This window comes from Salmo salar, chromosome ssa15, assembly GCF_905237065.1.
Source record: "Salmo salar chromosome ssa15, Ssal_v3.1, whole genome shotgun sequence".
Classification (NCBI taxonomy): Eukaryota; Metazoa; Chordata; class Actinopteri; order Salmoniformes; family Salmonidae; genus Salmo; species Salmo salar.
The window spans coordinates 75,793,086-75,818,895 of NC_059456.1; the positions used below are offsets into that span (position 1 = coordinate 75,793,086).

At 40.8% G+C, this 25,810-nt stretch overlaps 1 protein-coding gene across 1 annotated transcript in view; it reads left to right on the forward strand.

Moving 5' to 3' along the window:
- The window catches only part of LOC106572121 (neurotensin receptor type 1), a 56,574-nt gene extending 33,251 nt beyond the window's left edge, over positions 1 to 23,323 (forward strand). Inside the window, exons 2-4 of the mRNA XM_014145977.2 lie at positions 6,794 to 6,995; positions 20,681 to 20,762; positions 22,008 to 23,323. Of these exons, the coding sequence (XP_014001452.1) occupies positions 6,794 to 6,995; positions 20,681 to 20,762; positions 22,008 to 22,257 (534 nt within the window). The 3' untranslated portion in view covers positions 22,258 to 23,323. The remainder of the gene's footprint in view (positions 1 to 6,793; positions 6,996 to 20,680; positions 20,763 to 22,007) is intronic.
- The last annotated feature ends 2,487 nt before the right edge of the window (positions 23,324 to 25,810 follow it).

Genomic DNA, 25,810 nt, shown 5'->3' on the forward strand with positions numbered 1-25,810 from the left:
AAGTCGCTTTCATCTCAAGTTAAAGTGTACTGTTAGCTAGCTAACATTAGCTGGCTGGCTCGCTAACCAACGTTACGTGTATGATCTGTAGTAATATTACTTGATCTGTAGTAATATTACTTATCTCAAAGCCATTTGATTGCTAGCTATAGCCTAATGTTAGCTAGCTAGCTAACATTGAATCTGGTTGGTTAGCTACCTGCATATTCATGCAGGGTAGTAACATTATGAGTTTGGATTATGGTTCATTGTTTAGCTAGCTAGCTAACTACATGTCTGAATAAAAGACTCCACATTTTTATTTCATCTTTATTTAACTAGGAAAGTCAGTTAAGAACCAATTCTTATTTACAATGAAGGCCTACACCGGCCAAACCCGGACTACGCTGGGCCAATTGCGCGCTGCCCTATGAGACTCCCAATCACAGCCAGTTGTGATACAGCCTGAAATCTAACCAGGGTTTCTGTAGATGCAGTACCTTAGACTGCTGTGCCACTCGGGAGCCCCCAAACATTGATTTTAGTTGATATAGTGTGTGTTTACCAGAGACGGTAATGTGAAAAACAACATGACCTGCACCAAAGTCAAATTAGGATATAACGTTAGGCCAATGAGACAGTGTCCGAGTTGTAAAATTATCCGGTAGATTGCCCTGCTTTTATTTCGTCACACTCAAAACCGTAAGCTATTTTCTGTAATTGGCTCGCCATTCACTTGTAAACAATGATCTTGTTTTGAGTTTATTTCCTGTAATAATGAGTAGAAATGAGCTAAAGTAAAAACACTATATGTCAGCTATATGATATGGTAATTATTTGAAATGAATAATGTAACATTAGCTAGCTACCTAGCTAACAAGCTAGAAACGAACCAAAACAATGTTTAGAAAGTTGCTTTTAGTTGCCTGGTTTTCTAGAGTGACGGGTGGGTTTATTGGTGTTACAATATACCAGTTAACCTCTTGGCGTTCCCCTAGGATAGGGGGCGCTAAAAGCGATTTTTGAAAAAAAAATCGTGCCCATTTTAAACGGCCTCCTACTCAAACTCAGAAGCTAGGATATGCATATAATTAATACTTATGGATAGAAAACACCCTAAAGGTTCTAAAACTGTTTGAATGGTGTCTGTGAGTATAACAGAACTCATATGGCAGTCAAAACCCCGAGACAGATCGAAACAGGAAGTGGAATTCTGAATTGCGAACTCAACTTCATCACGTTGCCTATTAATCACACCGTGAGCTATGGTTCATTGAGCACGTCCTATTGCTTCCACTAGATGTCCCCAGTCTTTACAAAGTGATTTGAGACTCCTACTGTGAAAACTGAATGAATGAGACGCTGTGGAACGTGGTCACACGGAGAGGGCCATCACCATTATGACGCCGGCGCCCCTGGTTACCCTCCCCTTTCGAAACGTTTTGAAACACAATGCAATCGTCCCCCTCGAATCTTATTGGCTCTCTTGTTGAAAAACGCCCTGAAGATTTATGTTATACAACGTTTGACATGTTTGAACGAACCTAAATGGGAAAAAAATGCTTTTTGTCGAAATGGCTGTCCCGTGGCCGACGGAGGATTTGGATCAGCCTTCAGACGCGCTAACATGAACAAGCTAATGGAACATAATGGATGAACTTTTTCGAACGAAAATACATTTGTTGTGGACCTGGGATTCCTGGAAGTGCTTTCTGATGAAGACAACCAAAGGTAAGTGATTATTGACAATAGTATACAAGACTAGATGTGATATGCGATTGTTCCAAGATGGCGCTGACCTGTAACGTCAGCCAATTTTTCAGAGCATCGCATCCCCTTTCATTGCAAAGTATGATTACCCAGTAAAGTTAATTTTAAATATGGCATTACAGGTGCTTTCAAGAGATATTCATCTATAAATCTTAGAATGACAATATTACATTTTAAAAATGTTTTCGAATAGTAATTTAGTAAATTGTTGCTCTGTTTCATCGGATGCATTTGAGGGAAAATAGTTAGTCAACGTTACGCACCGATGTAAAATGCTGTTTTTATATATAAAAATGAACTTTATCGAACAAAAGAATGCATGTATTGTGTAACATGATGTCCTAGGTGTGTCATCTGATGAAGATTGTCAAAGGTTAGTGCTGCATTTAGCTGTTTTTTGGTTATTTGTGATGCATGTGGTTGGTCGGAAAATGGCTATGTGGCTACTTTTACGATATACTCCTCTAACATAATCTAATGTTTTGCTTTTGCTGTAAAGCCTTTTTGAAATCGGACAACGTGGTTCGATTCAGGAGAGGTGTATCTATAAAACGATATAATTTGAATTGTTTTTTGTTTTTTTTAATTATTACATTTTGTTATGCTAATGGCGATATGATTTTTCGCTGGATGTCCGCACAGGGGTTAAGCTATTTTGGACCACCAGGCTGTTGATGTCATGTAGCCTGTAGTTTTTGTATTTACACTTTTTCATAACGACAACGACAAGTTTGAAATCGGAAAACAATAGAATGTTTATGATGTTACTGGTTTATACTACTAGACGTAGTATAAACCAACTTTTGGTCTTGAAATCTTTGGTTGTGAATCCTTAAAGAGATTGGTGGGGTTTAAGAGGGTGTGAACGATGCTGAATGGGTGTGGACAAAGAAGAGCTATCCAGTAGGTTTACCAAAATTATTCAAGCCATTTTCTCAAAAGTGGGGTTACAAGTTTATCTATTTTCAAAGCAGAATTACTTTCCCATTTTTTTTCAACTTTAGTGTATAATATACCATTTTCTAGCTCTGAGTCCCTACTTTTACCCAATGTAAAAAACACAATTTCAAATGTTGCTACTTTAATCCGAATTGAGCTGGTCGGTCACATGATATCAGGGTTTTTCTTTCAATAAATTTGCAAACATTTCTAAAAACCTTTTTTTTGCTTTGCCATTATGGGGTATTGTGTGTAGCTTGATGAGGGGGAAAACAACACTTTTAATCCATTTTAGCATGAGGCAGTTACATAACAAAATGTGGAAAAAGTGAAGGGGTCTAAATGTATTTTTATTTAACCTTTCTTTAACTAGGCAAGTCAGTTAAGAACAAATTCATATTTACAATGACGGCCTACCCCGGCCAAACCCGGGACGACGCTGGGCCTATTGTGCGCCGCCCTATGGGACTCCCAATCATGGCCGAATGTGATGCAGCCTGGATTCGAACCAGGCACTGCAGTGACGCCTCTTGCACTGAGATGCAGTGTCTTACGAATGGCGCAGTAAATACTTTCCGATGCACTGTAAATTAGATTTTTCTGTATTTAATCTTCAATCAATTTGCAAACATTTCTAAAAACATGTTTTCCCTTTGTCATTATGTGTTATTGTGTGTAGATGGGTGAGCTGTTTTATTTATTTAATTAATTTGGAATTCAGACTGTAACACAACAAACTGTAGAATAAGTCAAGGGGTATGAATACTTTCTGAAGGCACTGTAAGAGCGAGGAGTGTAATTCGACCATATAAAATTCTCTGGGCCTGCTCTACCTAGCATTTTTCATTTCCTTTATAACTATTATTTTAATTGGGCAAGTTAATCACCACCTCCCATACATGTCCTCTCTTACCCACCCAGGGCAAGTTAATCACCCACTCCCATACATGTCCTCTCTTACCCACCCAGGGCAAGTTAATCACCACCTCCCATACATGTCCTCTCTTACCCACCCAGGGCAAGTTAATCACCACCTCCCTTACCCACCCAGGGCAAGTTAATCACCACCTCCCATATATGTCCTCTCTTACCGACCCAGGGCAAGTTAATCAAAAACCTCCATCTTTTCCACCCTCCCTTCTTCTCAGACACGTCTACACCCCTCTCTACAAGTCTAAATATTTAAGTTCCTTTGAACAGGGTTTGGTAGTAGGTGCCAGGCATACCGGTTTGTGTACAGAACTGCAACGCTGCTGGGTTTTTCATGTTCAACAGTTTCCCGTGTGTATCAAGAATGGTCCATCACCCAAACAACATCTAGCCAACTTGAAACAACGGTGGAAGCATTGGAGTCAACATGGGCCAACATGGGAATGCTTTTGACACCTTGTAGAGTCCATGCCCTGATGAATTGAGGCTATTCTGAGGGCAAAAGTGGGGGATGGGGGGGACTCAATATTCCTAATGTTTGGTATACTCAGTGTATACCCGTATGCACATACACACACACACCCACTCACACCCTCTCTCCCACACATCCACAGAACAATTATTGACAATTACTAACATACATTCTATATTTCCCATTTATATTGTGTTTCAGTGTCCATGTATCTCATTGGCCTAATTCCATCCCTACTTCCTAAAGAAGAACAGTTACTTGGGGACAATAGAGTCTAGATCGTATTGGGGGGAGGGGGAAAGAATATTGTCTGAACTTACAATATACTGGTCTTGGGCATCACTGTATGTAGCCTAGTATGCTTATCACTTTTTTCAGCTTCTTCCTTTCCTTAGGGCATTGGGCTCTCAACTGGAAAGGTTTCCTGCAACCTGTTCAGGGCTTCATTGGCGCTTGTGAACTCCATCCTCTGTGTTCCCTTCCATACCCACAGCACTGCCGGGAATCGGAATTGAGTCTTGATTCCTTTTTCCTCCAGTGACTGTTTGAGCGGAAGGAATTGCTTACATTTTTCCCTCAGTTTAGCAGACAGATCCTGGATGAATCAAATGGACTGGCCATAGATTTTAATCTCCTTTCCCCCGTGTCTTCAGAATATTGACTTTGGTCGCATGGTTTCACAGTTTATAGATTACCATGCAAGGGTATTTAGCAGCCTTCTGTTTCATGCCGTTCTGATAGCATCGCTCCAGATCCTCCAGGGATACATCCACGCCAAGCTCCTTCGATAGTTTGTGTTCCTTTTGGGTACTTTTGGTTTTGGGTTGCTTTGGGTACTTTTGGGTTGTTTTGGATACTTGTTTGGGGTCTTTTGGGCTACTTTTGGGTTGTTCTGCGTATCTGTTTTGGGTACCTGTTTTGGGTTGTTTAGTAGGACCCCTATCTCCCCCCATGAGCACAACAAAGTGCATGACAAAAATTATTATCCAAAGAATTAGCTTGGTCACACATTACAGCACCAGCTTTGCAAAAGCACTTGCCCAAATTATTATTTTGACAGCATACCATGGCATTATTCATTTTCTCCCCTTTCAAGCCTAATCAGCATGTAGTCTAGGCAAGCTGAGAGCCGCTAAAATTATGCAATTTGTTAATTAAGACGATTAACATCTTTCATCCTGTCACGGCTGTCAAAAGGAGCGGACCAAAGTGCAGCGTGGTTGTAGTACTACATTTTATTAAATCCGTGAAACACAAATAACTGAATATGACAAAACAAACCGTGACGCAGAGAGAAACAAACACTACTCAAAATATAATAACCCACCAAACCAGGAAGAAAAACCCCTACTTAAATATGATCTCAAATTGGAGATCAACCCCAAAAACAACATAGAAATAGAAAAACTAGAACTAAAACATAGAAATACGCACCGGAGACCAGGAACGCTGAGCAGGCATACTCCTTCCTGGCTGAATGCCAACTCTAGCACGGCACCTGTGAGGAGCTTGCACTGAGCGCACCGGGCTGTAGCTGCGCATTGGCGACACAGTGCGTATCTCAGCATAACATGGTGCTTGCTCAATCACTCGCCCCCCACAGTAAGCACGGGGAGTTGGCTCAGGTCTCCAACCTGACTCTGCCAATCTTGTGCTTGCCTTGTTGCCAAGCTAGTTCCTCATCTCGTCGCCACTCTGCTCTCGCTGCCTCCACCTGTTCCCATGGGAGGCGATCCCATCCAGCCTGGATCTCCTCCCATGTCCAGGATCCCTTGTCGTCCAGAACTTCCTCCCAGGTCCATTCATTTCCACGCTGCTTGGTCCTTTTGTGGTGGGTTATTCTGTCACGGCTGTCGAAAGGAGCGGACCAAAGTGCAGCGTGGTTGTAGTTCCACATTTTATTAAATCCGTGAAACTTTGCAATACACAAATAACTGAATATGACAAAACAACAAACCGTGACGCAGAGAGAAACAAACACTACTCAAAATATAATAACCCACCAAACCCAGGAAGAAAAACCCCTACTTAAATATGATCTCCAATTAGAGACAATGAGGACTCAAATTGGAGATCAACCCAAAAAACAACCTAGAAATAGAAAAACTAGAACTAAAACATAGAAATACATAACATAGAAAAACACAAAACACGCCCTGACCTACTCTACCATAGAAAATAACCTCTTACTATGGTCAGGACGTGACACATCCAAAATTATCGTTGCGCTTGAAAAAACAATGGGAGCGGTGCAAGGCGGGGACTGTGGAGGAACAGCAGGTAGGGCGGGGTGGGGATAGGGGTTCCCAGATTACTAATGATGAAATGCATCCATTCCAATGGAATGCATATTGTTTAAGCGCTACTGCTGATATTAAAAGGACAACAGCTAATAAGAGGGGGGAGAATGGCTGAAACCTCTGGTCTGTCTGGTGTAGCATTCAGATATCAGATAATATATAACTAATTATATCCAGACACAGGTAAGGGCCATCTTCCACATTGTCATCTCCTCTACTGTCTACTCTCTCTTTCAGACCAACTTTTAAACAGACTTAAAAGGAATCAATATGTCTATTGATCGTTGATGATTGCATTTCCAAAACTGTTTGAGGCAAATACTATATTGGCTCATTGGCAGAATTCCAGAAAGTACACAGTCTTACTAACTTTATCTCGCTGCCCCTCCCTTTCTCTGGACAGGTGAATGTGTTCCTGTCCTTTGTGGTTCCCATGGTAGCCATATCTGCTCTGAACGGGGTCATCGCCAGTCAGCTGCTGCGTATGTTCAGAGAGACGAAGCAGGACACCCGCATCTGCATTATTGAAGGCAACCCTACCATGCTGAGTATCGCTGTGGAGCCAAACCGCACACAGTCGCTGCGTCATGGAGTCATGGTTCTTCGTGAGTATACAATGCTCACTTGCGTACACATACAAGCACGCACGCACACACACACACAGCTATGAAGAGTTAAACACAAGACTATTCCTTTTAACTGGCAGAAATGCTTAAACAGGTATGTGCAGTTGAAGTCGGAAGTTTACATACAGTTAGGTTGGAGTCATTAAAACTCGTTTTTCAACTACTCCACAAATGTCTTGTTAACGAACTATAGTTATGGCAAGTCGGTTAGGACATCTACTTTGTGCATGACAAGTCATTTTTCCAACAATTGTTTACAGACAGATTTCACTTATAATTCACTGTATCACAATTCCAGTGGGTCAGAAGATTACATACACTAAGTTGACTGTGCCTTTATACAGCTTGGAAAATTCCAGAAAATGATGTCATGGCTTTAGAAGCTTCTGATAGACTAATTGACATCATTTGAGTCAATTGGAGATGTACCTGTGGATGTATTTCAAGGCCTACCTTCAAACTCAGTGCCTCTTTGCTTGACATCATGGGAAAATCAAAACATATCAGCCAAGACCTCAGAAATAAAATTGTAGGCCTCCACAAGTCTGGTTCATCCTTGGGAGCAATTTATAAACGTCTGAAGGTACCACGTTCATCTGTACAAACAATCGTACGCAAGTATAAACACCATGGGACCATGCAGCTGTCATACCGCACAGGAAGGAGAAACGTTCTGTCTCCTAGAGATGAACGTACTTTGGTGCAAAAAGTGCAAATCAATCCTAGAACAATAGCAAAGGACCTTGTGAAGATGCTGGAGGAAACAGGTAAGTAAAGTATCTATATTCACAGTAAAACAAATCCTATATCGACATAACCTGAAAGGCCTCTCAGCAAGGAAGAAGCCACTGCTCCAAAACCGTCATAAATAAGCCAGGCTACAGATTGCTTCTGCACGTGGGGACAAAGATCATACTTTTTGGAGAAATGTCCTCTGGTCTGATGAAACAAAAATAGAACTGTTTGGCCATAATGACCATCGTTGTGTTTGGCGGAAAAAGGGGGAGGTTTGCAAGTAGAAGAACACCATCCCGACCGTGAAGCACAGGGGTTACAGCATCATGTTGTGGGGGTGCTTTGCTGCAGGGGGGACTGGTGCACCTCACATAATAGATGGCATCATGAGGAGGGAAAATGATGTGGATATATTGAAGCAACATCTAAAGACATCAGTCAGGAAGTGAAAGCTTGGTCACAAATGGGTCTTCCAAAATGGACAATGACCCCAAGCATACTTCAAAAGTTGTGGCAAAATGGCTTAAGGACAACAAAGTCAAGGTATTGGAGTGGCGATCACAAAGCCCTGACCTCAATCCTATAGAAAATTTGTGGGCAGAACTGAAAAAGCGTGTGCGAGCAAGGAGGCCTACAAACCTGACTCAGTTACACCAGCTCTGTCAGGAGGAATGGGCCAAAATTCACCCAACTTATTGTGGGAAGCTTGTGGAAGGCTACCCAAAACTTTTGACCCAAGTTAAACAATTTAAAGTCAATGCTACGAAATACTAATTGAGTGAATGTAAACCTCTGACCCACTGGGAATGTGATGAAAGAAATGAAAGCTGAAATAAATCATTCTCGCTACTATTATGCTGACATTCCACATTCTTAAAATAAAGTGGTGATCCTAACTGAACTAAGACAGGGAATTTTTACTAGGATTAAATGTCAGGAATTGTGAAAAACTGAGTTTAAATGTATTTGGCTCAGGTATATGTAAACTTCCGACTTCAACTGTATGTATGTATGTATGTTTGTAAGAACTACTACATACCGAAGAACAGTCATTAGACATTAGGCGATTAGGTCTCAACTTTTGTGAGACCCCATCTCCAAGCCAATAGATAACATATTGGTAACTACTGAGATTAAGGTTGTTTATGTCCTGATAAAATTGTAAGTAGCCTTGCACAAGCAATAACAGCTCATTGGAACAGTAGTATGTCCTATTTCTGCAGTGTGAGGCAGCTTGATGTACAAGTACAACCCCTGGACAGGACGCTAGTCTTTCGCAGGGCCTTACCCCCTACCTATCTACATTGTAGAATAATAGTGAAGACATCAAAAGTATAAAATAACACATGGAATCATGCAATAACAAAAAAGTGTTAAACAAATTAAAATATATGATATAATTAAGATTCTTCAAAGTAGCCACCCTTTGCCTTGATGACAGCTTTGCAGACGCTTGGCATTCTCTCAACCATCTTCTTGAGGAATGCTTTTCCAACAGTCTTGAAGGAGTTCCCACATATGCCGAGCACTTGTTGGTTGCTTTTCCTTCACTCTGCGGTCCAACTCATCCCAAACCGTCTCAATTGGGTTGAGGTTGGGTGATTGTGGAGGCCAGATCATCTTCCTTTATTATTTTTCCCTAGCCCTCCACTAATTGGAGTAAACTAACAACAACACGTAGGCTTCTACTTCCAGCTTATACTGTACATGCTATGTACATTTTACGGACACAATGTATTTTACAATAGTTCTCTTTTGTTTTGTTTTTAATTCCATCCTTCAGCTACGTACAGTGCCTTGCAAAAGTATTCATCCCCTTTGCCGTTTTTCCTATTTTGTTACATTACAACCTGTATTTTAAATTGATTTTTATTTGGATTTCATATAATGAACATACACAAAATAGTCCAAATTTGTGAAGTGAAATAAAAAAACTTATTTCAATTTTTTCATTTTTTAATTAAAAATTTAAAAACGGAAAAGTGGTGCATGCATATGTACAGTGAGGGGGGAAAAGTATTTGATCCCCTGCTGATTTTGTATGTTTGCCCACTGACAAAGAAATTATCAGTCTATAATTTTAATGGTAGGTTTATTTGAACAGTGAGAGACAGAATAACAACAAAAATATCCAGAAAAACGCACGTATAAAATGTTATAAATTGATTTGCATTTTAATGAGGGAAATAAGTATTTGACCCCTCTGCAAAACATGACTTAGTACTTGGTGGCAAAACCCTTGTTGGCAATCACAGAGGTCAGACGTTTCTTGTAGTTGGCCACCAGATTTGCACACATCTCAGGAGGGATTTTGTCTCACTCCTCTTTGCAGATCTTCTCCAAGTCATTAAGGTTTCGAGGCTGACGTTTGGCAACTCGAACCTTCAGCTCCCTCCACAGATTTTCTATGGGATTAAGGTCTGGAGACTGGCTAGGCCACTCCAGGACCTTAATGTGCTTCTTCTTGAGCAACTCCTTTGTTGCCTTGGCCGTGTGTTTTGGGTCATTGTCATGCTGGAATACCCATCACAAACCATTTTCAATGCCCTGGCTGGGGGAAGGAGGTTCTCACCCAAGATTTGACGGTACATGGCCCCGTCCATCGTCCCTTTGATGCGGTGAAGTTGTCCTGTCCCCTTAGCAGAAAAACACCCCCAAAGCGTAATGTTTCCACCTCCATGTTTGACGGTGGGGATGGTGTTCTTGGGGTCATAGGCAGCATTCCTCCTCCTCCAAACACGGCGAGTTGAGTTGATGTCAAAGAGCTCCATTTTGGTCTCATCTGACCACAACACTTTCACCCAGTTGTCCTCTGAATCATTCAGATGTTCATTGGCAAACTTCAGACGGGCATGTATATGTGCTTTCTTGAGCAGGGGGACCTTGCGGGCGCTGCAGGATTTCAGTCCTTCATGGCATAGTGTGTTACCAATTGTTTTCTTGGTGACTATGGTACCAGCTGCCTTGAGATCATTGACAAGATCCTCCCATGTAGTTCTGGGCTGATTCCTCACCGTTCTCATGATCATTGCAACTCCACGAGGTGAGATCTTGCATGGAGCCCCAGGCCGAGGGAGATTGACAGTTCTTTTGTTTCTTCCATTTGCGAATAATCGCACCAACTGTTGTCACCTTCTCACCAAGCTGCTTGGCGATGGTCTTGTAGCCCATTCCAGCCTTGTGTAGGTCTACAATCTTGTCCCTGACATCCTTGGAGAGCTCTTTGGTCTTGGCCATGGTGGAGAGTTTGGAATCTGATTGATTGATTACTTCTGTGGACAGATGTCTTTTATACAGGTAACAAGCTGAGATTAGGAGCACTCCCTTTAAGAGTGTGCTCCTAATCTCAGCTCGTTACCTGTATAAAAGACACCTGGGAGCCAGAAATCTTTCTGATTGAGAGGGGGTCAAATACTTATTTCCCTCATTAAAATGCAAATCAATTTAAAATTTTTGACATGCGTTTTTCTGGATTTTTTTGTTGTTATTCTGTCTCTCACTGTTCAAATAAACCTACCATTAAAATTATAGACTGATCATTTCTTTGTCAGTGGGCAAACGTACTAAATCAGCAGGGGATCAAATACTTTATTCCCCTCACTGTATTCACCCTCTTTGCTATGAATACCCTAAATAAGATCTGGTGCAACCAATTACCTTCCGAAGACACATAATTAGTTAAATAAAGTCCACCTGCGTAAAATCTAAGTGTCACATGATCTGTCACATGATCTCAGTATATATACACCTGTTCTGAAATACCCCAGTGTCTGCAACACCACTAAGCAAGAGGCACCACCAAGCCAGCGGCACCATAAAGACCACCATTAAATCTATTATAAAGAAATTGAAAGAATATGGCACCACTACAAACCTGCCAAGAGAGGGCCGCCCACCAAAACTCCAAGGAGGGCATTAATTAGAGAGGCAACAAAGAGACCAAAGATAACCCTGAAGGAGCTGCAAAGCTCCCCAGCAGAGATTGGAGTATCTGTCCATAGGACCACTTTAAGCCATACACTGCACAGAGCTGGGCTTTACGAAAGAGTGGCCAGAAAAAGCCATTGCTTAAAAGAAAATAAGCAAACACGTTTGGTGTTCGCCAAAAGGCATGTGCGAGACTCCCCAAACATATGGAATAAGTTACTCTGGTCAGATGAGACTAAAATTGAGCTTTTTGGCCATCAAGGAAAATGTTGTCTGGCGCAAACCCAAAACCTCTCATCACCCCGAGAACCTCATCCCCACAATGAAGCATGGTGGTGGCAGCATCATGCTGTGGGGATGTTTTTCATCGGCAGGGGCTGGGAAACTGGTCAGAATTGAAGGAATGATGGATGGCGCTAAATACAGGGACTTTCTGTTTCAGTCTTCCACAGATTTGAGACTGGGACGGAGGTTCACCTTCCAGCAGGACAATGACCCTAAGCATACTGCTAAAGCAACACTTGAGTTGTTTAAGGGGAAACATTTAAATGTCTTGGAATGGCCTAGTCAAAGCCCAGACCTCATTCTAATTGAGAATCTGTGGTATAACGTGCTGTGCACCAACGGAACCCATCCAACTTGAAGGAGCTGGAGCAGTTTTGCCTTGAAGAATGGGCAAAAAACCCAGTGGCTAGATCTGCCAAGTTTATAGAGACATACCCCAAGAGGCTTGCAGCTGTAATTGCTGCAAAAGGTCGCTCTACAAAGTATTGACTCTTGGTTGGTGGATAGTAATGCACGCTCAAGTTTTCAGTATTTTTATGTTTGTATCTTCAAAGTGGTAGGCATGTTGTGTAAATCAAATGATACAACCCCCCCACCCCAAAAAAATCGATTTTTATAAAACTTCTGAACCTTTCTATTCTCATAGTATCGACAGTTTGTAAATTAAAGATAACATTTTTTGCTAAAAGTATTAATATATTATTGATCGATTGACTATGACTTTTCAAATCCCTCAGTATTAGCTCCAGATAAATGTTGCAATTCTTCAGCTATTCCTTGACCTGCGACCAAAAAAGTATCAAAACAAATGATCTAATGATTCTGTCGCTTCGCAAAATTGGAATAGTTGTGTCCTCCATATCTATATAACATTCTTTTGATTGCAAGAATTTTGTATAATCATTTTAATAAAAAAATGAAATGTTTTGAATCCGGTATCAGTTCATAAACCATGTGCCAAGGAATCGGTACATCGAAGATCTCTTCTCAACTATTTTGCAATCTATCTGGCAGAGGTGTCCATTTTTTGGTCCTTAAATGAAAATGGTATACTTTTTTATTTCTCACAACTGTCTTTACCCAGTTTTGGTCTGTAATGCAAGGACAACAGACAAGTTCCTTATTTTTCCCCTCTTCCAATTGCCTCTTTCATTTTTGCAGTAATGCTCCAATTAGTTGTTGTAATTTTGGGTAGAGCAGACATTTCCATATATTTTTGTTAGTTACATGTGTGACAACTCCACCAGTCCTATTTATGATATAATTTACAAAGATTATACCTTTTTATTAAAAACATTTATATATTTTTTGTTTGTTGATCAATTAGTATATTTGAGTTTAACCATAATATTTGCTGTATTATTTGTTCTGTCTTTTCTGGTGGATTGAACTGAAATTGCAACCAACTTTCTATCACTTGTTTTAAAAATAGTGATATTTTGGAGATGATTTCAAAAAATAAAACAAAAGTGAGATATTGTAATCTGAATAAAGGGAAAAGGCCATTCTTTAACATGGGGTGAGACATTCTTACTAATCTACTTGAGAACCAGTTCGGATTTAAGTATGACTGAAGTATTTAGTGAGAGGTCTAATGCTTTAATATTTAATAATTTCTTCCCTCAGAATTCATATTCATTATATAAATAGGCCTGTTTAATTTTGTCTTGCTTGCCGTTCCAAATAAAATGTTATTTTTTTGCTCATATAATAAAAGAACAAGTTGCTAGGTGTAGGCAAGGCCACAAGCAAATAGGTAAACTGGGATATGACTAAAGAGTTAATCAGGGTGATTTTTTTTCTTCTCACAAATACACAGGTATTTTTCTTTCCATGGTAGCAAGATCTTATCTATTTTTTGGAACTTTCTAATAAAATGTATTGTAGTGAGATAATTTATTTTGGGATATGAATACCGAGTATGTCCACATCACCATCAGACCATTTTATTGGTAAACTACACGGTAATGTAAAAGTTGTTTTTGTGATCCAATACGTAATATAGTACACTATAATACACTCTGAGGCTGTTCAGGGATCCAAATTGTGGATTTAAAATGAAACATGAACAATCAGCGTACAATGACACCTTTGTTTTTAAGCCCTGGATTTCTAGCCCCTTGATATTATTGTTGGTTCGGATTTTAATAGCTAAGATTTTGATGGCCATAATAAATAGATATGCCAATAGTGGACAACCTTGTTTTACTCCTCTTGACAGTTTAATACTTTCGGAGAAGTAGCGATTATTTACTATTTTACAACTTGAGTTACTATAGATAACTTTAACCCATTGTATAAGATATTCTCCAAAATGTATATATTCCAGGCATTTATATATAAATTCCAGTCGTACTTTATCAAAAGCCTTTTCAAAGTCCGCTATGAACACCAGGCCTGGTTTCCCAGATTTTTCATAGTGTTCTAATTGTTTCCAATACTTGTCTTACATTATCTCCAATGTAGAATAATTTTTTTGCGGGAATTCTTTTTTGTCAAACTGCAGTCAATTATGGATCATCATGTCACCAGAATCAGACCCTCGATATTTATTGGAAAGGAGCATCAAGATCACCGTGCACTTTCACCTCACTGTGAAGTTCATCATAAGTTATTTAATCTGTAGCCTAATAAACTGCATGGTTTCCCTAGTCGTAGTGGGAGGACCACACAACATATCATTGCGTGACTTCGATATGATGGTTATTATATCAATATTTGCGCATAAAGGCGTTTCCATTACAAATCTCGCATAGTTAATTTTACCGACACAAAAAGATCCCACCATGTCGAACGAAGGAATTATCTGTCGGCATTTATAAAATTGTACCGAAACGTCCTATTTCCATCCTAGGTGTCATTATTTATTTTTTCTAAGTTATGACTTTACTCACCTAAAAACTGTGGATGGAAATGTGGTTAATGAAGTACCAAAAAGGAGAATAGTATCTCACAGCTTTCTCCATCTGCTGTGGCTAGTTAGGTAGACACATGACCAAAGGCTTCAAAGGACAAGTTAACCTCCTTCAACTCCTGATTAACATAATAATAGGATGGAGTTGTTTCTTTATGCCTGGCGTCAGGCTGTCAGCATTATTAGCTCAATGCCTCCTCCTCCTAGAGGGGAAGACGGACGGACACCACTCAGTGATTACATGCACTTGAAACAGTAGTGGACAATAATCATCAGCCTCTGTCCTCTTAGTGAACTAGCTGCCCACTGATGAATACATGCAAAGGGAATCTTTCTGAAAAACTGCCGTATAGTAGTAGGACAAGGCCATTACTGTTGGCACTTAACCTCAGTGACAGCACTCAGAGTCCCACTCAGACTGATGCAACTGGCTTGTTTTGGTAACAGACATTAACCTCCCCTGCACACACTAGCTCATGCCTCTCACTCCTGCCTCTGATCACAATCATGACAAGAAAAATGGAAAAGGTCATTCTTAATTTAATGGCAATCATAGAGTGGACTTAATGTGAGTTAATGTGTGTGTATGAGGGAGTGAATGTGTGCGTTTAGAAATTAACTAACGCTGAAGTAAATCAGAGGGCTTAATCACTGTGACAGTATTATCCACTCTGTCCAAGCTGAGTCACTGAGAAATTGCTGTTTTACTCTTTCATGTTTATTTGCTCTGTGTTAATGTTTAAGTGTGTGTCTTTGCACGCCTGCTGCTTCATGTTGCTAACGGCTGGACGGTGGGGTTAAATTGACTTTGATCAGAGCCACAGTGGAGCTCCACATGGAGAACAGACAGCGCTCTGACTCACAAAACTACAGCGAGATGCCCTTTCTTCCCGCTCTATCATCTCTTTCATGTACTAATGAGCCAACATGATATCACATGCCATTTGTAAAGGTAAGACAATGAAACCTGCAGCTTTCATACACTAAAAGCACTCTTCGCTGAACTCTGTATTGTAGAATTTCCAGGGAAATATGTGTCTCGCATGGAATTCCACCACTGACCCAATGGATAAACTAATTGTCCATTGTGAAAGCATATGTGCAGACATGCAAGTTTGCTAATTAGACACAGTTTTGTTACCTTGACCATAAGATAAAGACCCACATACACAGAAACAGACTGGGAGCACACATCCATATCTGTATACTACTGTGTATTCTGTGAACTTGATAGCACTGCTAGCTGATAATCATAACAGTTATCACAATTTCATTCGTCCTCTGAGATTCAAGTTTTGCTATTAGATCATCAAGGACAATAAAACAAATATATGAATGAATTGGAAAGAAGACATGTTAATTGTGATTTACAGATACAATAAGCTTGACCATAATAAGGCTCCAGCATCTCTAATCATCCTTTATGGTCCATGACTAAAGCCAGGGCTCTGATTAAACCAGGGTAAGATGCAGCTTTTAGGGCGTGTCACTGACACTGCCTAATGGATACCCATCTGAGGTAACGTTTCAACCCTTGCAAATATCCAATTAAAATAGTTCAATTATTTTTTCATTTGGACCCCAGATCAGAGCTCGCTTAAACTAATCTTGGCACTCATGTGTGACATCACATCTGTCACAAGAGACTAGTAAAAGCAGCAAACTTGATTTTAAAATGTAAAGTCATTTCGTATAGGGACAAACTTTTCTGCTCTGTTTCACACACATTTTTAACTGCTTCCACGGACCACATCAGGGTGGTCATTGTGTGGGTGTCCAGACTGAGGAAGAGAGATTGGCGAGAGAGAGAGCAGGAGTGAAACCGCCAGCCTGTAATGTACTCATTTTGACAAAATGTGACCAACAAAAAAACAAATGTAAAGAAGGTAACAAAGGATGTCTCCATGCAACTGATGTACTCCCACAGCACAAAGACACATCTAAGACTATGAAAAAGGACAAATTCACACATCATGGTTGTCACGTCTACTCCCGCTCCTTCCCTCCGACGTCACCGGTATACTAACCCCCGGTCCTGGGATCCATCATTACGCACACCTGGCATCAATCATTACGCACACCTGCACGTCATCATCAGACACACCTGAACTCCATTACCTCACTTATTACCACCCCTATATCTGGCACTCCCTTAGGTTCTTTCCCCAGTCAGTATTGTTCCTGTGTTTATGCGTAGGCGCTACTGTTATGTTGTCTCGGTCCAAGTTTGTTGTTTTATTAAATGTTTCACCTGCTTCTTGACTCTCAGCATCTCCATTACAACGGTGGTGTTATCAATAAATATCATGGATCATGGAATCTTACATTTCTGAATTGACTGGTATCGATGTGGAATTGACTCAAATTCCAAGGGACAATGGTCTGATTATGCATTGAACATACTTGGTAATTTGTTACACCTTTGCTGCCTATCATCACATTAGAAAGAATGTTATGTTCAAAGAGACCGTTATAAAGTACACAGACGCTACACCTCCATTTTTAAAATTTGACAAATGTAGTCTTTGACCACACCACACACACCTACGTCAATGTCCCAGTTTAGGCCCATGTCCCACAGTAGCTGGATAGGGAAGATGGGGAAGGTGATCCCTATAGCCCTACAGTCCCTGACAAACCTGAGGAAGGGGTCGGTCTGGAAAAAGAGCTGGGTGATGATGAAGTCGGCCCCGGCGTCCACTTTCTCCTTCAGATGTCTCAGGTCCTCGTCGTAGCTCTCCGTGGCTGGTGAGTTAGCCTGCCACAATGAAAGGGTTTTAATGCTCAATTCGTGTGTGTTTGAGTTTATATAGATCACATTTGTGACCCGTTTCAAGAAACTAGGCATATGTCACACGTCACTACCTCACAGGAGAGGCATTTTAAGTGTTTTTTTTTCTTATCTAGAAAATGCCTTCTTGAACATGTGAACTTTCATGTGCCTTCATAACAAATGTGTATGCCATTTGAAAATATGAATTCAATTGTTAAATTACGAGCCTAGTTGGTTTAGACACGGAGAAAGGCAGGGACCTTCCCACTAGCCATTATTGGTTGAGATAATGGATGGGCTGGACATGCCGAGAGATGAGTTCGGATTGGCCTGCCATGTAGCACGCTTCTTTCTATAACATTTACATTTTAGTAATTTAGCAGAGCGACTTACAGTAGTGAATGCATACATTTCATACATTTGTTCTCCGTACTGGTCCCCCGTGGGAATCGAACCCACAACCCTGCCGTTGCAAACACCATGCTCTACCAACAGAGCCACACAGGACTAACATGAGCTGCTCAGTATTTGTAGATAATCCTTGCTACCGCAACTTTTTTGAAAGATATAACATTAGCCATGGAAAACTGCAAAAGTGTTGCTACAGCTCTCAACAACATTGCTGCGCCGAATTTAGCAGGCGCTATCGACAAAGATCCGTGGGAAAAGTTATGATGGACCACTTTCTGTAGACGGTCAGTGTGAACTGGAGCAACTTGACACAACAACAGGCCTAGTGGAGCGGCAGGTAGCCTAGTGGTTAGAGCATTGGGCCAGTAACCAAAAGGTTGCTTGATTGAATCCTCAAGGTAAACATCTGTCGTTCTGCCCCTGAACAAGACATTGTTCCCCGGTAGGCCGTCATTGTAAATAAGAGTTTGTTCTCAAACGACTTGCCTAGAAAGTAAAGGTGAAAAAAAAATCAAACAAAAACAGGCTGTAGCTATCTACAAGCCAAAACGGAAAAGATACGCTGCCGTGAAGCGTTCATCCATGTAAGAGTCTAGCTACATTTTCAGATATTTTATGTTTCTAATTTTGTCAGAAAGTCATTTCATTGCAAGTTAAAGCGTACTGTTCGCTAGCGTTCGCTAGCTAGTGAACGTTAGCTAGCTACATGTCTAAAGAAAAGACTCCACTTCGCCAGAGGATTATATGACCCATCAAGTTAGCCAGGTGTGTCTGGGGGTGGTTATGGCCATCTATTATATTTCATGAACATGTGTACAGTACCAGTCAATAGTTTGGACACACCTACTCATTCCAGAGTTTTTCTTTATTTTTACTATTTTCTACATTGAAGAATAATAGTGAAGACCTCAAAACTATGAAATAACACATATGGAATCATATGGGGCGGTAGGCTCACGTCACTAGGCAGCTCACGGATGGGTTTCCCTTTTGTACTGCATTATAATTTTCAAGCCCTGCCACATCCTACGAGCGTCAGAGCCGGCATACTAGAATGTGATCTTAGTCCTGTATTGAGGCTTTGCCTGTTTGATTCGTCGTCGAAGGTCATAGCGTTATTTTTCATAAGCGTCTGAATTAGTGTCCCGCTCCTTGAAAGCGGCAGCTCTAGCCTTTAGCTCAGTTGCCTGTAATCCATGGCTTCTGGTGTAGATATGTACGTACTGTCACTATGGGGACGACATCATCGATGCACTTATTAATGAAGCCGGTGACTGATGTGGTAAACTCCTCAATGTTTTCAGATTAATCCCGAACCTTTTCCAATCTGCTAGCGAAATAGTCCTGTAGCTTAGCATCTGCTTCATCAGACCACTTCCGTATTGAGCGCGTCACTGGTACTTCCTGCTAGAGTTTTTGCTTGTAAGCAGGAATCAGGAGGATAGAATTATGGTCAGATTTGCCAAAGGGAGGGCAAGGGAGAGTCTTGTAAGCGTTTCTGTGTGTGGAGATCTAGCATGGTGTCGTCTTTAGCTGCACAGGTGACATGTTGGTAAAAACATAGAATATTACAGTTCTTCAGGTCCCGTTGATAGAATAGCCTCGAACAGAGCTCATCCAGTTTGTTCTCTAGTGACTGTATGATAGAACGGAGAGTAGAGGCAGTTTATTTGCTTGCCAACATAGTCCCATCAGGATACCGTCTCCTCTGCCTCTCTTGCGCCGTCGCTTCCTCTTTCAAGACCTGGGATTAGGGGCTAGTCCGTAGTAAACACGTTGAAGTAGAAATTGTCATCCAAATCGAGGTCAGTGATCTCTTTTCTGATGTCCAGAAGCTGTTTTTGGTTGGCAGAGATTATGTACAAAAACAGTTAAGATCAGCGTAAAAAAAATACAGAAAATAGCAGAATTGGTCAGGAGTCTGTAAAACGGCTGCTATCCACTGCCTAACAATGGCACTAATTAGTCTTTGGTTTATTTAGTAGAATGTCAATTACCTACAGTGCGATTTCCCAACTGGCGGTCCGCGGCCTGTATTTGGCCCTTGTGTGGGGCCCCAAGTTTTCAGAGCCAATTATTTGATTTTTTTCAACCACCGGGAAATCAGCTTCAAGTGATTTTTATTTAAGAAATCTGTTCCCAAGTATTCCCACACATAATTTGAGAGAGGTGATCGTATACAAATGTGAGCAGGGTTTGAAATGATTATGTTTTAGTAAAACATATCTATTTGGGCTTCTTGCGGTCAATTTGCAGTCTACAAATTATTTGTAATTATGTTGCGACCTCCCGACCATTTGCTCAAGAAAAAATCGTCCTGCAGCTGAATCTATTTGATGATCCCTGACCTATATTATACTGGTAATATAATACTGTACTGCTATTGTAACTGTGAAAGCAATGTTTGTCTTAGACCCACTGCACCTAATTCAACTGTGCAGCCTTTGATCATGTGTTACCCTGATGACAAAAAGAGATTCACACTCTGATTTGGTCCCAAATGGCTTCCTATCACTACAGTGCACTATATAAGGGATAGGGTACCATTTCAGATGGAGCCTCTGTCTCTGCCTGAATAGTATAACATATCTTTACCTCTCTCTCTCTCTCTCTCGGCAGGGGCTGTGGTTGTTGCCTTTGTGGTGTGCTATCTACCGTATTATGTACGGCGCCTCATGTACTGTTACGCAGAGTTCACAGAGTGAGTAACATGCAGACATTTCAATGGGTACACATACCAGTAAATAAGTGAACATCCATCGATAAGTGTTTTATATACTTTATTTCATACATAGTACACACACATTGGTTGACTGGTCAGAGAGTCATCCATCAGAGCAGGGTGACAGAAGGGAGCTCAGCCACCCATTCAGAGTAAATAGATCTCCCTGATTAAATTAGCATCATTTAGCAAGCTTTATTTAGCTAAGTCTTTCTCTCGCCAATGTCCAAATGATCGCCTGACTACTCTCAATATATGTTTTTTTTTATTGAACCAAATGCACACCATTGGGTAAGTGATTGCAGAAGGGAGTTTAAAGCTAAGGAAGCACGTCCCAGAAACGATTAAAACAAAACTTCACAGATGGAGAAGGGGGTTGTATATATACTGAGTGTACAAAATATTAGGCACACCTTCCTAATATTGAGTTGCACCCCCTTTTGCCCTCAGAACAGCCTCAATTCGTTGGGCATGGACTCTACAAGGTGTCAAAAACGTTCCACGGGGATGCTGGCCTATGTTGACTCCAATGCTTCCAACAGTTGTATCAAGTTGGCTGGATCCGTCCTTTGGGTAGTGGACAAAATTTTGGTACACACGGGAAACTGTTGAGCGTGAAAAACCCAGCAGCGTTGCAGTTCTTCACACACTCAAACCGGTGCGCCTGCCACCTACTACCATGCCCAGTTCAAAGGCACTTAAATATTTTGTCTTGCCCGCTCACCCTCTGAATGGCACACATAAACAATCCATGTCTCAATTGTCTCAAGGCTTAAAAATCCTTCTTTAACCTGTCTTCTCTCCTTCATCTACACTGATTGGAGTGGATTTAACAGGTGACATCAATCAGGGATTATAGCTTTCACCTGATCAGTCTGTCATGGAAAGAGCAGGTGTTCCTTATGTTTTGTACACTCGGTGTATAAGCCTTCTGTAAACAAGGTTTCCCATCTGACATTCTTCAATGGTTTACTTCACCCCTCTATCATCTGAGACCTAATGCTCAATTCAAACACATTTGTCTTGGAGAGGACAGTAGAAGTACATTTGGTCAACAATTGTGGTTTATAAAGAGGAAAACTATGGGCAAACAATTATTTTAATTTACAATGACACATTAATTGGCATACATGTTGGTGATATGAAGCTTTTCAGTATTGTATCTGTCAATGAAAACCACTGATTGTTCCTCCCTGTGCTCCCCTCCCTCCACCTCCCCGACAGGGAAGGGTATGATTACTACCACTACTTCTTCATGGTGACCAACGTCCTCTTCTATGTGAGCTCAGCCATCAACCCAGTCCTCTACAACCTAGTCTCGGCCAACTACCGAGAGATCTTCTTCAACACGCTCCGCTGCCTCTGCCTACCGTGCCGTCGCAAGAAACAGAGACGTCCTCTGACCAGACACTCCATCAGCATCTGCAGTAACCACACCTTCTCCTCCAACATCATCAAGGAGACCGTCTACTGACGACGACAGAACCACACCCCTGATAACATTCCATTTCAGAACTGCAATGTATGTATTCTAGTACTCGGCGGGACTAAATATGGGCTTGATGGGGACTCTGGCACTTTGAATCACTGACACGTTACATAGGCTACACACACAGAACATATCCAAAATGTGATCACTAATAAAAAAAAGAAAGATTAAGTGTTCGATGTAATAGTCTAACGCTGTAAATATTGTAACATCTATGTACATTCAGATTTTCATAGAACTATCAATGATACTCGATTTTAACCACTTACAGTAGTTTATAACATTATATGATGACGATCAGAACATTCTGCACTTATCAGCCTACATATGGGTCTTTGAAATAGGAGGCAAAAAACTATACGCTGTGACAGTTACCAGGAAGTGACTTCCCCTCAGTTTTTTAACATTGTAGGCTTTTTAATTGGTCTTCAATGGTACACAACTAAGAGCAATGGTGTTTCAAGGGCAAAGACTTCATAAAAGGCATCTGGCAGAAGTAAATTCATCCACAAACACAAATATATGTGTATATATATATATATATATATATCTTTAATGCGTTTTCACGAATTTTATGAAATAATTGTAAAGCCAGTGCATGAGATTAGGGGACATGACGCGGCAGTAAAGTGGAAGGGGCGGTGACTTTCACAGGGTGTTATCCAACTCTTTTTTGGGATACAGAGAATGATGATCAAATTAACCACCATTTGTTATCTGCTGAGGAACAAATGCCTGGAAATGGTATTGATAAAAACAAAATGTCTTGTAATTAAAAAAATGCAATGGTCTGCTTGGACTGTGAATGTTAATGAAATGCTGAGAGAGGATGTACTATTATGAAGAGGAGCAACAGATGGCAGTTACAGTTAATGGATGATCTGCTGTGGGGTTGAGCCCTATAGGCTGTTCCATTATGCCAACTCCTGACCAATTACAGCAAGCACAGTCAGAAGTTTACATACACCTTAGCCAAATACTTTTCAACTCAGTTTTTCACAATTCCTGACATTTCATTCTAGTTAAAATTCCCTTTCTTAGGTCAGTTAGGATCACCACTTTATTTTAAGAATGTGAAATGTCAGAATAATAGTAGCGAGAATGATTTATTTCATATTTTATTTCTTTCATCACATTCCCAGTGGGTCAGAAGTTTACATACACTCAATTAGTATTTGGTAGCATTGTCTTTAAATGCGTATATTTTCAATAGGATGAGGTCAGGGCTTTGTGATGGCCACTCCAATACCTTGACTTTGTTGTCCTTAAGCCATTTTGCCACAACTTTGGAAATATGCTTGGGGTCATTGTCCATTTGGAAGACCCATTTGCAACCAAGCTTTAACTTCCTGACTGATGTCTTGAGATGTTGCTTCAATATATCCACATCATTTTCCCTCCTCATGATGACAATATTTTGTGAAGTGCACCAGTCCGTCCTGCAGCAAAGCAACCCCCACAACATGATGCTGCCACCCCCGTGCTTCACAGTTGGGATGGGGTTCTTCAGCTTGCAACCTTCCCCCTATTTCCTCCAAACATAACGATGGTCATTATGGCCAAATAGTTATATATTTGTTTCATCAGACCAGAGGACATTTCTCAAAAAAGTACGATCTTTGTCCCCATGTGCAGTTGCAAACCATAGTCTGGCGTTTATATGGAGGTTTTGGAGCAGTGGCTTCTTCCTTGCTGAGCGGCCTTTCAGGTTATGTCGATATAGGACTCGTTTTACTGTGGATAATAATACTTTTGTACCTGTTTTCTCCAGCATCTTCACAAGGTCCTTTGCTGTTGTTCTGGGATTGATTTTCACTTTTCGCACTGAATTTCATTCATCTCTAGGAGACAGAACGCGTCTCCTTCCTGAGCAGTATGACGGCTGCGTGGTCCCATGGTGTTTATTCTTGCGTACTATTGTTTGTACAGATGAACGTGGTACCTTCAGGCTTTTGGAAGTTGCTCCCAAGGATGAACCAGACTTGTGGAGGTCCACAATTTTTTTCTAAGGTCTTCGCTGATTTCTTTTGAAAAGAGGCACTGAGTTTGGAAATAGGCCTTGAAATACATCCACAAGTACACCGCCAATTGACTCAAATTATGTCAATTGGCCTATCAGAAGCTTCTAAAGCCATGACATCATTTTCTGGAATTTTCCAAGCTGTTTAAAGGCACAGTCAACTTAGTGTATGTAAACTTCTGACCAACTGGAATTGTGATACGGTGGATTATAAGTAGATGTCCTAACAGAGTAGGTGTCCTAACCGACTTGCCAAAACTATTGTTTGTTAACAAGAAATGTGTGGAGTGGTTGAAAAACGAGTTTTAATGACTCTAGCCTAAGTGTCAGTAAACGTCCAACTTCAACTGTATTTTGTAGGGCTGGTTTTGGAATAATTTGGATGTATCACACCACTACACACATGGCGTCAATTGGTCAAGTAACCAAAATCTTTCCTACCGAGGCTTTTATCTAACTGTGATTTAACTTACCTTTAACAGTGTTTTATTTGAAATAAGAATGTTTAAGAGGCTTGTATGAAATGAATGCTGCATTACAAAACAGAGAACTATGGACACAATATGGACTCTGGTCTTTGAAGCATGGAGAGAGCACTGTAGCTAACCTGGATGTAGTGTACACCATACTGTCATGACCACTGAGTGTCTATACAATATGTTGTGTACCATGGAGAATGGCGAACATTTGAGAAATGAAGACAGTGAGTCGGAATCTGATCACGCGGTTCCAATTAATCAAGCACATTGAAAGAAGAAAATTCGATTTAAAGTGGATGCAGGAAATCGACCAGATGTTCTTTTTTTAGGACAAAGGAGGGGAAATAAGTGCATTCTCCTGGACGGAGGGAAGGCCCACTCAAATCAAAATCAAATGTATTTGTCAGAGACTTGTCCCGATCCACAACTTGCGTTGTCTTGGCTTTGTGCTTAGGGTCATTGTAATTTTTGTCCTCATCAATCTACACACAATAACCCATAATGACAAAGCGAAAACAGGTTTTTAGACATTTTTGCAAATGTATTAAAAATAAAAAAAAACATACCTTATTTACATAAGTATTCAGAACCTTTGCTATCAGACTCAAAATTAAACTCAGGTGCATCCTGTTTCCATTGATCATACTTTATGTTTCTAAGACATGATTGGAGTCCACCTGTGGTAAATTCAATTGATTGCACATGATTTGGAAAGGCACACACCTGTCTATGTAAGGTCCCACAGTTGACAGTGCATGTCATAGCAAAAACCAAGCCATGATGTTGAAGGAACTGTCCGCAGAGGCCCCGAGACAGGATTGTGTCGAGGCACAGATTTGGGGAAGGATACCAAAACATTTCTGCACCATTGAAGGTCCCCCAAGAACACATCATTCTTAAATGGAAGAAGTTTGGAACCAGCAAGACTCTTCCTAGAGCTGGCAGCCAGGCCAAACTGAGCAATCAGAGGATGGTCACTTTGACAGAGCTCTAGAGTTCCTCTGTGGAGATGGGAGAACCTTCCAGTAAGACAACCATC